Source organism: Primulina tabacum, chromosome 7 (genome assembly GCF_025594145.1).
Source record: "Primulina tabacum isolate GXHZ01 chromosome 7, ASM2559414v2, whole genome shotgun sequence".
Taxonomy (NCBI): domain Eukaryota; kingdom Viridiplantae; phylum Streptophyta; class Magnoliopsida; order Lamiales; family Gesneriaceae; genus Primulina; species Primulina tabacum.
Window position 1 is genome coordinate 36,398,286 of NC_134556.1, and position 15,152 is coordinate 36,413,437.

The following is a 15,152-nucleotide window of genomic DNA, read 5'->3' on the forward strand; positions in this document are numbered from 1 at the left end:
TCTTGTGAGTATTAAATTCTTGGTTTTGGTCCTTTAAATTAGGTTATGTTTTGGTTTTTAGTCTTTTTTTATTGAGTATCGATGTGACGTCAGACACATTAACATCAGTATAGTTCGACGTCACATCAGGTCTCCATGAAAAAAATGACTAAAAACCTAAACATAACATATCTTACAATATCAAAACTCAAAATTGAATACTTACACAACCAAAAGAGAAAATGGGCAAATTTGTAGAAGTATTTTGGCTATTTTCCCAGTAAATTAATTATAAATTATTCAAATATCACTAAATCATATATGGTTCCATAAAATGTACATAACTAAATACAAAATATCAATCAACTTTGGTACTGTTTATGTTTTATGAAGTTGAATCTCCAAACTCCATTGTTTACTGCTACCTAACCGGATTCCATGTTACCACGTCTCCACGACTTTCATTTGAAAGCAACAAAGTCTGCTGATTGTAGAAGACGAGGACTTGGACAAGAGTCATGTTGAAGATATTCCTCAAGAATCGAACTTTAATGCCAACTTGATTAGAGTACATCTTCCTATCAGACAAAAGGAGATGCCGCATTAATTGCATTAATGATGTTTGCACAGAAACAATTACTATTAGTTGTAAAAATACAAAATGCCAATATCACAACCACCGGACGAAGTGGCATAGACCTCTCTCCTTTGAGAGAGGCGTGAATTCGAACTCCGGAAAAGAATAGGTTTTTTGTGAGACGTCTCACGAATCTTTATCTGTGAGACGGGTCAACTCTATCGATATTCACAATAAAAAATAATACTTTTAGCACAGAAAGTAATATTTTTTTCATGGATGATCCAAATAAAAGATCTGTCTCAAAAATACGATCCGTGAGACCATCTCACACAAATTTTTGCCGGAAGTAAAAGCGGAAAAATTCCTCAACTCGATGTTGTAAAAAGAAAAAATGCATAATGCTATTCAAAGTCGATGGAGTCACAAATTCCTATTTGGTGATATATCATGGAGTAAGATTTATTGACGTTTTTGTTAATAAATTACCTCAAACATTAAAGATTCAACATCCAAATATTAGCGTCATACTAATAAGATCCTTTGATTCTTGATAATACACTCGTAAAAGGCAATTCAGTAACATTAACTGTTGTTCTTGCTTAATTTTCGGATATGAAACATGCTGATACAATGTATTTCCATTTAAGCTAGGATAATACAAACCAAAACACATAAATATAAACATGATTCCCAACTAAAATCCCCAAAAACACAAGTAGATATGATTTACATAAACCGATTTATGGATCAAGATAGATGATTTCTGCATGGGCAGAAGCTCGTCGGAACCGGAGCAACTCCTTTAGTAAATTCCACCCGCCATCGATTGAGGCAGGCTTGACAGTCATCCTTTCAAGAACAGGCGAATTTACCAGCAAAAAGTTGATGAAATTTAGTTCTTGTTTGATCCCAGATATCCCAACAATCTTAATAAACTTCAGTTGATTAAATGTAAAGCTTTCAATGTTTTCCGGAATATTAGAAATGGTTCTTACATTCGCCTGTAGCTCCTCTGCACGAGCCTGTATAAGGGAGATAATTGAGGTTCAACAGAAAGTATAATAAGGAAAGGGACATCTTAAAATACGAATTTCAAGAAAAACATATCCAAGATTAAAAAAACTAACCAACATCTCAAGCTCCAGAAGATGACGAGAACTTCTTAGAAGGCAAAGTGCTGCCAGATTCTCTTCCATGTCGTTGAAATTGATTCGTATTGAAAGAAAACTAAGATCAACACAAGGTTTCGGTAGCTTTGCTGGTATGGTTCCGGCAGCCAAATACTGGAGAGAAAAGTCAGAAAGAAGGGGATAGTTGACTAGAAAGTTGAGACAAAAACAAAAGTAATTGATTGATAACTGAACGCCTGGTTAACTATAACAAGGAGGAATGTAATAAAACGTTATAAATTAAGCTGGATAGCAAGTTACATGACAATTCCAATATAAGACCAAATAACGCTGCTATCTAATCAATATAATTTTTCAGTTAAAGCACTCATGCGCGTCTGACATTTTTAAATCTTGGAATTAAAGTTATGACGATAAACGATGGCACCTTCAAGAAATAGCTCTGAACTTCAAGCCTTTGAATATGTGGTAGACAAGCAAAAAACTTGATCAAATTGCCGGTGCTGCCAAAAGCTAGGTTTCGGTCACTTTCAGCGTTAACATACAGTCCAATTGAGACAATAGCCAAATGGAATGTATCTTGGAAACTAACATCTTCAAAAATGCCTCCGATGTCAAAGAAAAGAAGATTTGGAGCATGTATATTAAGAAGGGCAAAACCATCAAAGTTCATCAAAGTCAGCCGCTCAAGTAAAGGGCAGCTGGATATCATGTACTCAAATGCACTTTGCTCCATGGTAATGTGCTGAAGATCAAGGCTTTTCAAGCTTTTAAAACCAATAAATGAAGATGGAGGCATTAAAAGGCAGTTAAAAAGTTCCAAATGGACCAACTTTTGGCAAGAGTATACGGAAGAAGGGAGCTTGTAACGATTGCCTTTCCATATCTCAAGTATAAATTCCTTGACAGAGCCTCGAGACAGGAAAAGAATCCACTTATCAATATCACTTACACCTTGAAGATCTCGATAAGAAAGTTTAAATTTATGAATAGGGCCATTGTGAAGCAATAGGACGTGGTCAACAATACTCACAAGCTTGTTTTTAATGAGGGTTTGATCTTGTGTAGAGACTAAAACTGATTGATTATCAAATACAAGATATGGAAGTGTAACCCATTTGTATCTCCATTTCGTTGACAAAACACTTGTTCGCACAGCATCCCTTAGGGATAAATATGACAAAATTTTGTCTATAATATGCCCTGGTAAATGGCCAATTTTGTCCACATCTGTTTTCACATTGCTGCGTACGTCCGGTGGTTCTCTTTGCTTCTGTAAATCAGAACATTTGCAAACCAAATCAGAATGCCAAAACGGAAAAATTAGGCCATGCATGTTACGGACTACTGAAAAATGGCAAGAAATAAAGATCAAGATAGACAAGTCTGCAGGGTTACAGAAATATAAAATTATAGCTAAAGCTAACTATTCCAGAAATTTGCGATGGGGTAATTTGTAGACTAAAGCCTACAGAGTACAGATATAGAGAGTCTATAAACACAACATATTTTCTCACAACAGTTCCATTTGCACAAACTTTTGGTTAGTTAACAGTTTATCTTCTTTTGAAAACTAGAAGATTAATTGCAACATGGACGGGAATAAAATTATCCTCACACTTTACAGATGATAAAAACTAAGAATGGAAACCATTTGCCAGTTCAAATATTGCCTGGTTTGGATAATGCTTTTGAAGATAACTAAGCAGCTTATGCCATTTAGTAACTCTGCCATTGCATTGAAATGTTTAGAAACAAAACAACACTTCAGCACAAAGAAACAAATATATACCTGCACAGAGATTCAAGCATCTAGGCATAAGCGCAGCACACACAAGTCGATTATTTTTAAACAAAAAATAAATCTAACAACAGATAGAACCGTGAGATCTGGAAAATTAAATTAACATATTGCTCATTACGGGCAACAAAAATGTTCAGCAAAGCAGACTTCAGAGTTCAAGGTTTGTTGTAGTTCCATCGAGACTTATTATCATAGGAAAGCATGAAGAAAACAACAGACTGCCAGGCTGCCACCTTACAGCAAGACACAAATCTCTACCTGCTCAAACATAAATAAAGTGAATATAAAGATCATTCCACGTTTTTATAAGTTAAGTATTCATAAAAGGTTGCAAAATTAGTATCAGTTTACTAAGATAATGTGTCTTTGCAGGTTCTGTACACTTCACAACTACTACTAAATAAACCGGCACACATACAAAATTTCATTTCTTGCTTTGAGATAAAGGTACTTCTTTAGACACTAAATAAATAAAATATTTTCTAATTTGAAGTTTAATGTGATCTCACATATCACAAAATATCTGTCAAATTTGAGATAAAAAGAGAGGAGGACAAAGCACCTCAAATTATTTCTTGGGCACCATAATAAAACCATGACTACACATGAATAGCACCAATCAAAAGATTAACCAGGTCAAGAGCGGACTAGAACGCAACAACAAATTCTTCTTCTAAACTCTAGAGCTGTTAATTAGAAGAAATTTAGTGCGGGTCAACTCATACTGCTTGCTGCCACTTTCTCTGGTTTTCTTTTCCAATGTCACATGACATTCGGGTAACTTTGACAAAGATTAGGCAACACAAATTTTCCCATTAACATAAACATCCAAGATCATCCAAGTTTTAGGCACAATTATTCCTCAGTAAACTGATCCATAAAAAAGAACTACCAACACAAAGGAAACTGATACAACACAAAATTAAAACGTAAAAAAATTTAAAAATTATATTATCTACTTTGACCTAAAAAGCTGAGACAGCATCCAGACAAAATTGGAAACTCAAACAAAAATAAAAAGTGGAAACTAACCCTTGACGAAACCAGAACTTGCATTGGAAGCAAAAGAAACCTTAAATTCTTACAATATTTTGAAGCCTGTCCGTAGTGTCAAGGACGGAATCTTTAAAATCCAAAGTTTATGGGGATGCAGTGATGAGCCCAGTGCGTTGGACGGCGAGATGAAGTGGGAGAGACTCGTGTTGACGTCAGCGTGGGCCATTCATCAAATGTCCTTGTATCAGATCTCCAGTTTCTATGTTATTGTGGATTTGGATGTTTTATTTTAAATAATTCTGACCAATAGGTTTTTGTGACGATTTTACCAATATTTAATTTTTTTAAATAATTTATTTAAAAGGTATACTAATTCTAATGTACATCTCTATTTAAACTCCAATTATGTTCAATAGAATCTTTTTTTATATGTCTTTTGATTTATTATTATTATTTTGGATTTCTTTATATTTTTTATTTTAAAATTTTATTAAAAATTAATAACGTTCATATTTTTTCTAGAGTAGGTCTCTTGTGAGACGGTGTCATGAATCTTTATATGTGAAACGAGTCAACCTTACCGATATTCACAATAAAAAGTAATATTTTTTCATGAATAACCCTAATTAAGAGACCCGTCTCACAAAATACGACCCTTGAGACCGTCTCACACAAGAATTACTTTGTGATACGGTCTCACGGGTCGTATTTTGTGACACTGAATATCTTATTTGGGTCATCCATGAAAAAATATTATTTTTTTGCTAAGGATATTGCATTTTATTGTGAATATCAATAGGGTTGAACTGTCTCACAGATAAAAATTCGTGAAACCGTCTCACAAGAGACATACTCTTCATTAAATATATTAAAACACCCGTTAAATAAGAGTCAAATTTGTATTCTCGCTCTTTATATATCCCCTCTATTAGTTAAGGTTGGACAGAAACCAATTGAATTGGGCCCAATCAACTGTGGCCCGAGTTTGTTTCTTTCATCTGGGTTCAATTTAGGAGGTTTATCCCACATTCGTTGGTTTAAATAAATGAAAAAAAAAATTTCGTTGAATAAAAAAATATTTTGGTATATATGAACGGTTGTAAATGACCTATGGGTGGGAAATGGATTTCAAATTCATATATTTCGTTTAGTTTTATTGTTTACAATAAAATAATATATCAAATCTTAAATCTACAACTTACTTATTTACACTATTAGTAATACAAAGTAGAATGAATTTTAAATGTTACAATTATTCGATGAACTAGAAATCCATTATTTTTAACACGAAATACTATATAAACATGTAATGAGTTGTTTTAAGCCTAGATCTTACTTGCCAATGTTCACCAACCTCACAAACCATATATTTACACTTAGAAAATATCCAAAATCCATATTTTAATACCACAATTAACTCAAATATATTCTCTCTTGATCTATTTACAAATTGCACCCAAAGTATAACGAAAACCAGTAATCTCACACTTTGCTTAAACTAATCAATGACTCAATATTCTAGTAGGCTTCAAAGTCTCTGATCGAAAGTTGGTTCATTCTGGGAACACTTTCGACATGCCTAAGCCCCAATGTAAGCGACACATCCCACGCCGGATTCCCAACCCGAACAACATCCCCACCGCGGCCACCGAACTCGCCCATTGCCGCCACGTCGTCGCCTGGCGTCAACACGTGTTTTCCCGACGAATTTGAGCCATGCCCATGATTAATGGTGTTTCTTGAAAGGTCCTTTTCTGCTGCATTGATTTCCAATCCATCTCCACGTGATGAAGATATCGGAGTCTGTGCTGTCTGTAGTACCTCTTCTTGAAACTCTTTATTGTACATTTCTTCAACCATGGGCTTCCACAGACGAACCCTCGCATTTATGAACCAGTTGGAAACCTGGAGAACGAATGCATGATCAGGTCTGTGATTTGCAATAAATTCCTTTGTTTCTGTATTGGATTTAGTGGTTAGTGCACCACATTGATAATAATTACAGGGCACCCTTTGTCTCTCTATGTAAGAATGTTCTTTTCTAGGTTAGGCAGGTAGTCCTAAATCATTATGAATCTTAATTTACCGTCAAGTAATTTGTCTGCCTCCCGGCATCTAATTCGTCCAAATTTAATGCTCTAAAATTAAAAATGCTTCCATATTGTGATTAAATAAGTTGATCCAGGGTCATATGTATAGTACTTGAAAAATGAATATAGAAAATAAATTATGACAAAATTAAACTTTATGAATCCATATATACGGACAGAAAATTTAAAATAATGCAGTCCATGTTCATAACTGTGGAATTTGAAAAGGGAAAATTACATTTTGCCATGTAATTTGCATGTAATAAATTTTTGTTCGTTCATTTTATAGTTTTAGTTCACTAGTTTGTACTATTTTCGATTAGTTTTTTCTATAGAGTTGCTAACGTCCGTGCCGAAAAATGACGACGTGTCACAAAAATTGATGTCGTTATGGACATGTTTAATGTCACGTCAACACTTCAATGAAAATGATTTAAATTTTGAAAAAAATAAAGTGAAATTTAATATATTAAAACCGTGAATTGACCAATTATATGATAAAAAATGAAAAACATATAAGTTACGGGATTAAAAATGTGATTTTCCCAACTTGAAAGCATACTGACTTGCAATAAAGACTAAAGAGATTACTACTAGATAATGTGTGTATAAGTTAATAGCCAATCAAAAATTAAATAAAGTAACTATTTTCACATAAACTTTCAAATAATAATTTATTAATCCCTTGTCTAATGCTATCACTCAAATATTAATTACTATAATCAAACAGCTTCAAAAGATTTCTCAGATCCTCAGACACAGTCTTTGTTCTCTTCTCACAAGAAATTCTACATCAGCGACAGTCGAAACCCTCGCTAATACATATATGTGTTCAATATTTTGGTTTGTCAATAATTATATATTTTGACAACATTTTTCTCAGTTAATTAGCGCTAGCCTTCAACTCTGTGGATGTAAAAGTTCAACAGTAAAGCACCACAAGATTAAGTTTTAAGGATCGGATCAATTTTATTTATATGGACTTATACGTCAATAATTATTTGTTGAGAGTTGTTTAATAAGTCAATCCCAAATTAAAGTGATCGATTAAAGTTTTGGCTATTGGTTTTAATATATCTGATATGTTGTAGGTTTTTAATGTATAAAGAAATAATTGTAATTTTTGTTTTTATGATAGGCTAAACAAAAATATCATAAAATAATAATGATATATATTATCTATATATGAGTTATGGTCTGTAGATCCCGCTTTACGACATTATCTATTCTCTACTCTTATTATAGAAAATAATTCTGAAGCAAAACTGCATAATTCTTTCAAGGCAAAGATGGTATAGATATAGAAGATCGAGAAAGTGTGTATACAAAGAAAGGATATATTCGTGTAATTAAAACAAACATATAAAATTATTATCATTTTATGTAGGCACAATATGGATATAAAAACCAATGTGAAAATGAAATATAATTTTCGCAAATATACGGCGCATTGATTTTGATACCAAAAGACGTAATGAGTACCTGATTTTTAGATAAACCAGTCTTTCGAGACAACAAATGTTTGTCTGCTTCGCTTGGGTACCTGGCCAACAAAAAAATTTAATGTTATATTTCAATGGATATCATGCAAGCATGTTACATACATACATATATATACATACATACATATATATATATATATATATATATATATATATATATATATATATATATATATAAAACTCATCATCTAACGATATTTTTTTACTAAAATAGTTTGTCTTTTCAAGTTTCATAAGAAATAGAACTTGTTCACAAAACAACTCACTTTTAATCTTTTAAAATTAAACGCCATGAATTTGTACATTTTTCACCTAAATTTTCTGCTTGGATATGTCCTAAATAGGCTTCGCTCCAGTCGTGTATATGGATCGATTTTTCGAAGTGCGTCCGTGCTAACAAATCAAGGTTCCGAACACACGGATCTTTGTGCAAAACATCCTATCAGACACAGTTCCCAACTTATAAAAAATGTCGGGTGGCATTTGTTTGTATGTGCGATCAAAATCAAATAGAAATGGAGAGGGGGAGAGAGAGAGAGAGAGTATATACGGATGCAGGAAATGCTCAAAAAGCCATGATCTCAGAATGTTGACAGATCTCTCAGGCAATCCTCTCTGGGGTCTCCAAGATTCAGGATCCCGCACTCCCATATGCTCAATTGCCTTTTGTTGCCTATGTTTTTGTTCAAGAATTTTCAGTCTTGGTGTTTCCCCTTTAGTTAACCCACTCCCTCCTGTGACATATTTCTCCCCTAAAGCTTCACAACTTAGCTTCAGTTCCCCTATTATGGCATCCTTTATGCATCGGAAATGTCGCGACATCGCCTTATGGGCGAGCCCCGTGTATGCATCAGCCGTCCCTTGCCCGATTATAGTGTCCAAAGAGTTGACTATTGCTTGCATTTGTTCAAAGTATTCGGTGTATCTTGCATCCACCTGATATATAGATTATAACGGGATATCGAGTTACAAAATCACGGAGTACTATTTCATCAAGCCCTTGCTCTTCCACCAAAAACTTTAGTTGCTAAAAATAATGCAATTATATTTATTTTTTCAAAACTGTGAAGCTCAACGTCATAGTCCAGTCCATGAATCATATTAGCAGCCACAAAAAAAAAAAAAAAAAAAACAAAACAAAACAAAAAAACAAAAAACAAACCAAAAGCAATTGTTACTTTTAAACTTTCCCGTTGTCACCAATATTTATTCCAACTTGCAATTTATTTATGGCCATCAAATATATAACTCTTGCTCTAACATTAATCATTTGATGAAGCTATTGCAATTGCATCAAAAGTTATAACTCTTGCTCTAACATTAATCATTTGGTTTTTATCCCCCAATTCTTGAGTATTAATGTTCAATTTGTTTATGATCTTAAAGAAAACTGATGAAGTAAAATGATGAAGTTCTAATTGTTAATGAGGACCTTTTCTCTTTTCAATCAAAGCCTGACAATAATTCACCACCATGCATTATTTAAAACCTCTAATTCAATCATTATACAGAACGAATCAAGTGAAAATATGGTCCCCAATGGAGCACAGACAAATTATATAAATATGTAAACAATTCTATAATCTTGATTGGATTCCCAGCTACTATGATGGAGGCATGCCGACCATTTGCTCAACATGTACCCCAAACTGTAGTCTGGCATGCCAAAATACTAGAAGTGATACTTCATCAAAATAATTTCTCAGCATATAAAATTAAAATGATTTTTACTGATCGAGTATCCCTAAATATTTTATTTAAGTTTTATGGTAATTGTGACTTTTGGTGAGAAAATTCGCGTGTACTATGCGCGCGCGTGTGTGTAGTTATGTATGTATGTATGTATAGATAGATAGATAGATACCTCATCAAGCATTGAAAGTAGCATAATTTTCCTTCTATGGTGTCCAGTCCTCTCAGAGTGAGTTAAATGAGGACGATCCTTGGACGAGGATGGTTGATCCGATATTGAATTAGGGTTTCTCCCTACTTTCTTGAAGTGCCTTCTTCCAACAGAGCATAATTCTTCCAGCAACTCTTGTGCAGCCCACAAGTATCTCGAATTCCTTAGGCCGGTCATGATCCTAACAGATTCTGCGAATCCGAAGTAAATTTGATTCTGATCATCATGATCTGATAATAAAGTTATCGGAGAATGGAAGATATTTTGGTTAGCCCCAAGATTGTGGAATCCATATGTATGTCTTGAAGGTCCTAAAATTCCATGGCTGTGGCAGTAGAGCTCCCCATGTGCTATTCTTAATTTCTTGAATTTGGTGGCGTCCATGTTTGTTAAAGATGAAGATAAAGACAAAGAAAGGCCTTGCCCTTCTAAGATTCTACCCGAGCTAGCAGTTCCGTTTTCTGCACTATTGCTGCTCGGGATCCAAGTAAATTGTGAAGGAGGGATTTCAGATGCTGTAGCAGAACTAGTGAAGTGAAAACCATGAAGATGTGAGTTTTCTGATGAACTGGGAATAAACTTTTGAAGAGACAGCTGCATACAAAAATGATTTGACTCTAGTGATTTGAATTTTGATGAAAATTGCATTGATAAAGTTACAACAATTGCAATCTTTCTTTTATGAAACTTACCTCATCTGCAGCCACATTTACTGCCGCAAGTTCATGTTTTTGAGGCCAATAGAAACTTGCCTGGATCTGATCATCCAACAAGTCGGAGGCAGTTCTTTGCCACTGCATCAACCCTCCGTCGCCGTAAATGACCGATGGCTGCTGCTCGCTTAAATTATCCATTTGGGACGAAGGCTCGAATCGCTGCGCTTGTATAAACCAACTGATCTCCTTGCTGTTTAGCTGCTAAAGATCTTTCAATACATTCACTCATGAAGTACTTGAAAAAACAAAATTTGAGGCTAAAAAAACCTAATTTTCTTGCAACTTTTGGGAGGTTTCTTTTCTTTTTTCAGAATTGAAGGCAAGTGTTGTTGTAGATAATTTGTACGTGAGCTTCTTGAATGGAGATTGGATAGCATGACCTGCTTATTTGACCGAGGCCGCTAAACCTAGTCTTCAACCTGATCAGTTACACCAAAAAGAAAAATAATCAAAGATCAATATTTTCACAAGGTAAAAGAAACTAATTTTCTTGAAAACTACATCAAGAGGGTCGATCCTTTTCGCTCCCTCTATCAAACATTTCTGCTTAAATAATCGAAAACTAATTATTACATACCGATAGTCGAGGAACGTATGGCTATGAACGAATCGAATCGAGGAAGCATCATTTTCTTTGATAAATGTGATAGAGAACTTAACTCTCCTTGTTCATGATCCTTGATGCATCTTGGTTTGCAAATCTACTTCATGGAATATTGAGGAAACATCGAATCGGACAGTAGAAAAGCCAGAGAGAAGGGATAACGAAAGGAAGAGGAAAAGAAGGTCTCACTCCCTCACTTCACTTTCACCAAACTTTCCATGTATTACAAATACAAAGTTTACCATTTCTGTGACAGCTTTTAAATAAATTTTTATTCAAGTTGAGCTGAAAAGATGATGTTGTATTTGGATGGATATATATACATATATATAGCTTTTTATCCCACTCGGATTCATGAATTTTGAGGGATTCAAATATTTTTTCTACATGATGTACACATTCTTGATTCTTTTGCCAATCAAGGACTCAAGCTTAATTTTGAAGAATTTAAGGGTATAAATACTATAAATTATCGGATGTACTCATATATTTAATGATCAGACGTAAAAATATAGGGTTTGTAATAAATAAGCAATTCTTTTCAAAGAACTTTTTTTGAAAAAATTATTCACACTTTTACTAGCTCATTAAATTATATAAAAAATTTTTAAATAAAATGAAACAAATTGGGTCTGAGAATTCAATTCTTAATTACAACACGAAATATGATCAGCCCCTATAATAATACCCAAGTGTAGAATTGCTCACAGATTATCTTTTTGTCCTTTTAAGACAGAATACATAGATTCACTACACACTGACACAGTTTCATGATGACAACGACTTTGTCTCAAGGAATTAATACAGATCATAATGCTTTCTTCCTGCTTGTTTTTTTTCCCTGAGAAATCTTAATGCTGCGGTGAAAGGAAAATTCGAGCCCAGAGGATCTTATAAATTTTCATAAGAAATTTACCCGATATTGAGTAAGAACTTGAAATCTATATAAAAAGTAGTATTAACCAAGAATAAACTGTTGACAGATTTCGAATTCATAGTTTTGGAAATGAAACACATAATTTGAGTCTCTGTTTCCAAATCAAATCCATTCGATCACGTACCTTAGAATTTCTGGGTAATTCACAAAATGCCTTTTCCCACCAACGCACCACCATTCAATATAAAGATACCCACAAAAGCTCTTAAAGCCAAACTTTTAGGGTTGATGATTGATCACCAAGTATTATTCTAAGTTAACTCTCTGCATTATTAAATTTCCTGAAAGATCAAACCAATTAAAGTAAGGGCAATATGCATTTAAGTGCTTCAGTATATATTTAATTTTTTTCCTCAAACGAGTCAAACAAATTAGTAACATGACGTAATGAAGTGAATTTAAGGAACCAAGTTGAGGACAAATCTTGAAATAGATTTGCATAAAATTTTGGTTTTCGAATTAGTTAAAATTTGATATTAATAAATAAATTGGGTTTTTTTTTTTATGTCAGAATATTCAGTGGTAAATGCATAAAAAAATTAATTGCATTAAAACATAAGTTTTGACTATTTGAACTTATCGAATAATGTTTGGAATAATTTCCATATTTTATTTTCCCATAATGATTAAGAAAACTATAATTTATGTTCTTTGATAAATTTTAATTTAATTTTCGTATTTAAAAGACTCGCGCAAAATGGTGTACCGGTAGGGGACTACCAAAAGAAAAGAGTAGCTGTGATGAGGTAGGTTGATTGTGACAACCACTGTATCGATATATACGAACTAAATATTTTAAAATTGAAAATTACAAATCAATCAATGATATATTATATATTCAAGCTAATTAAAATAGAATGTCGACCAACGAAGTTGATTGATAAGATTATTTTTATTTTTGACATGTTTAATTTAAATGATATATTTTTATATTATTTTGTCGAAGGATTAAGTTTTATGGTCTTCGAATAAATTTGAACTAAAAAAATGATTTTTAACACATTTGAATTTGTTCAAATGGAGTTTTTAAAGAATAATCAAAATATAAGAAGTTTGTCACAAAGCGTGGTCACGTCTTGTAGCAAATTTGTTGTTGTCTTGTGACGGCATATATATAGCTCAAAAATTATGATATAAATATCATATTTTAGAAGTCTTAATTTTGGTATTTAATTCATTGAAAACGGTTGGAAATAGAGAATTATTATTGAAATAAGTAAAAATTTGATTAGAATTTTATTACAACATACAAACTATAGTTTCTTTATTAATAGACTTGATCTCTTCCTAGTATTATTAGTTTTTATTCTAGTTTTTTTTTTATGACTTATATATTTTTCGTTTTATCTCTTCAACGTGAAACACAAGGAGGTTGCAGGAAGTTTTTCATTCTTTCTACAAACAACTCTAGGTTAAGTTTTACTTCTGATTCAATGGATATTTCTACTATTTCAATTTTATCATTGTGAAGCTTTTTGCTCTTTAATTTAATTGTTTAATTCAAATATTTGTTGATTTATATTTAATTATATGAAAGTTATATATCGATTAATCTGACAATTTAATTTGATTCATAATTTTCTATTCATATTCATGAACTAAGTGATCCTTAATTTTCATAAACGATTGATATATGAGTAGCGCTAGATTAAGTATGTTGTGCTATCATAACATATTTAGTCTAAATAAATCGATGAAACTAGATTTATCAATTGTGGCTATCTCGATTGTTAGATTTCAGGATTAATTGTTTTCTCAAAGTGAAAATGATATATTTAATCAATATGAAATGATTACTGATAAGTTTTGACTGAATGTTGTGTTTGGTCAATTAAATTATAAAAATACAATGATTTTAGATGTTATCCCTACGATTATAAGATTAATTGCTTGAAACTACATGAATAAATAATTTATCAAGCAATAATCAGTGCTACAATTGAATATTAGAACTTCCTTAAATCAGGACTCAGTAAAATTGAAGTTTCTCATTGGTTAATAATTTCTCGATGTTATTTAATTCTCGTTTAAATTTATTATTTTTTTATTGATTTCTAATTTTTGTTTTAATAATTTATTTTGTTCATATCCAACACAACCTCCTGTTATTTAAATCATCATTCGTTCCCTATGAATTGACTCTACTCACTATTACACTCATTTTATTTAGAGAATAATAATTTAAGTTTGGTGACTCAACGACGACAATCATTTATGTAGTTTATACGTATTACGTATTTAAAATAAATAAAATATTATTTAAAATAATAATAATAATAATAATAATAATAACTAATTTTTGCTGAAATTTCATTGCAATTATTTGGATGCATGCATTCGAAGTGTATTTTATCAAACGAGTGTTGGGATTAGATTAGAAGACGACCTCTTACATTCTCGATAATGTGATGTCGCTCTTGTTCAAAGGGAGGCGCATGTTCTTTTGTTTGCTAATCACCAAATCAACTAAGTATACACTTGAAAAATGAATTAATTTCAAGATTTATTAGACCAAAAAAAAACTGCGAACGCAGTTAATTTATTCTTCGAGTTCGATTTTATAAGACGATATGATCATTTAGCGTCTTAGTGTTGATTTTTTCCTTTAAAAAGCCATAAAGAACTAGAAGAATCGGTAAAATAGAACTGGAACTAAATCTTTTTGAAACGACGATAATATAAATTAAAGCCAAGATTAATCTTATAAGGACTAAAGCATTTCAATTTTTTTTAATAGCATTAATTCGGTTGGCCCCTTTTGAAATTGACTTCACATCAGAGTGCATCTACCATCAAGAATTTTAAATAAAAAAATTTAAAAAAAAAATCTTATACTAGAGGTAGTTTGTGTTCATTATTTCAAATGCTTGGCCCTACCATTAATGCCAAAATAATTGCCCGTCTCAAGTCG

The 15,152-nt window shown here is 32.4% G+C and overlaps 2 protein-coding genes across 7 annotated transcripts; both read right to left on the reverse strand.

Moving 5' to 3' along the window:
• Positions 1–1,123: 1,123 nt before the first annotated feature.
• On the reverse strand, positions 1,124–4,716 carry LOC142551563 (F-box/FBD/LRR-repeat protein At1g13570-like). Its single transcript, XM_075660855.1, has 4 exons — positions 4,526–4,716; positions 2,117–2,962; positions 1,687–1,842; positions 1,124–1,581 (listed from the first exon to the last, which is right to left on the reverse strand). The coding sequence occupies exons 1-4, from the start codon at positions 4,547–4,549 to the stop codon at positions 1,300–1,302; spliced, it is 1,308 nt and encodes a 435-aa protein (XP_075516970.1). The 5' UTR covers positions 4,550–4,716; the 3' UTR covers positions 1,124–1,299.
• A 1,157-nt stretch (positions 4,717–5,873) lies between these two features.
• Positions 5,874–11,585, reverse strand: LOC142551564 (BEL1-like homeodomain protein 2). 6 transcript variants are annotated; one of them, XM_075660858.1, is made up of 7 exons: positions 11,274–11,585; positions 10,968–11,119; positions 10,677–10,898; positions 9,946–10,578; positions 8,632–9,017; positions 8,062–8,122; positions 5,874–6,394 (listed from the first exon to the last, which is right to left on the reverse strand). In XM_075660858.1, exons 3-7 carry the CDS (start codon positions 10,836–10,838, stop codon positions 6,008–6,010), a joined length of 1,629 nt encoding a protein of 542 aa, XP_075516973.1. In that variant the 5' UTR covers positions 10,839–10,898; positions 10,968–11,119; positions 11,274–11,585; the 3' UTR covers positions 5,874–6,007. The 6 variants fall into 6 exon arrangements, with proteins under 6 accessions (XP_075516973.1, XP_075516975.1, XP_075516976.1 ...); XM_075660860.1 differs by having other exon boundaries at positions 10,677–10,901; XM_075660861.1 differs by having other exon boundaries at positions 10,677–10,909.
• Between the last annotated feature and the right edge of the window lie 3,567 nt (positions 11,586–15,152).

Bases quoted from the DNA above. Each gene is read 5' to 3' on its own strand.
- LOC142551563 (XM_075660855.1), bottom strand. From the start codon at position 4,549: ATGCAAGTTCTGGTTTCGTCAAGG. The intron at 1,843-2,116 runs GTGCCATCGTTT...TTTTCTCTCCAG, and splicing joins TTCAGAGCTATTTCTTGAAG to TATTTGGCTGCCGGAACCAT. The intron at 1,582-1,686 runs GTTAGTTTTTTT...TCCCTTATACAG, and splicing joins TTCTGGAGCTTGAGATGTTG to GCTCGTGCAGAGGAGCTACA.
- LOC142551564 (XM_075660859.1), bottom strand. From the start codon at position 10,838: ATGGATAATTTAAGCGAGCAGCAGCCATCGGTCATTTACGGCGACGGA. The intron at 8,123-8,631 runs GTATATACTCTC...TTTGTTGGCCAG, and splicing joins TTTGAGCATTTCCTGCATCC to GTACCCAAGCGAAGCAGACA. The intron at 6,395-8,061 runs GTACTCATTACG...TTCGTTCTCCAG, and splicing joins CTGGTTTATCTAAAAATCAG to GTTTCCAACTGGTTCATAAA.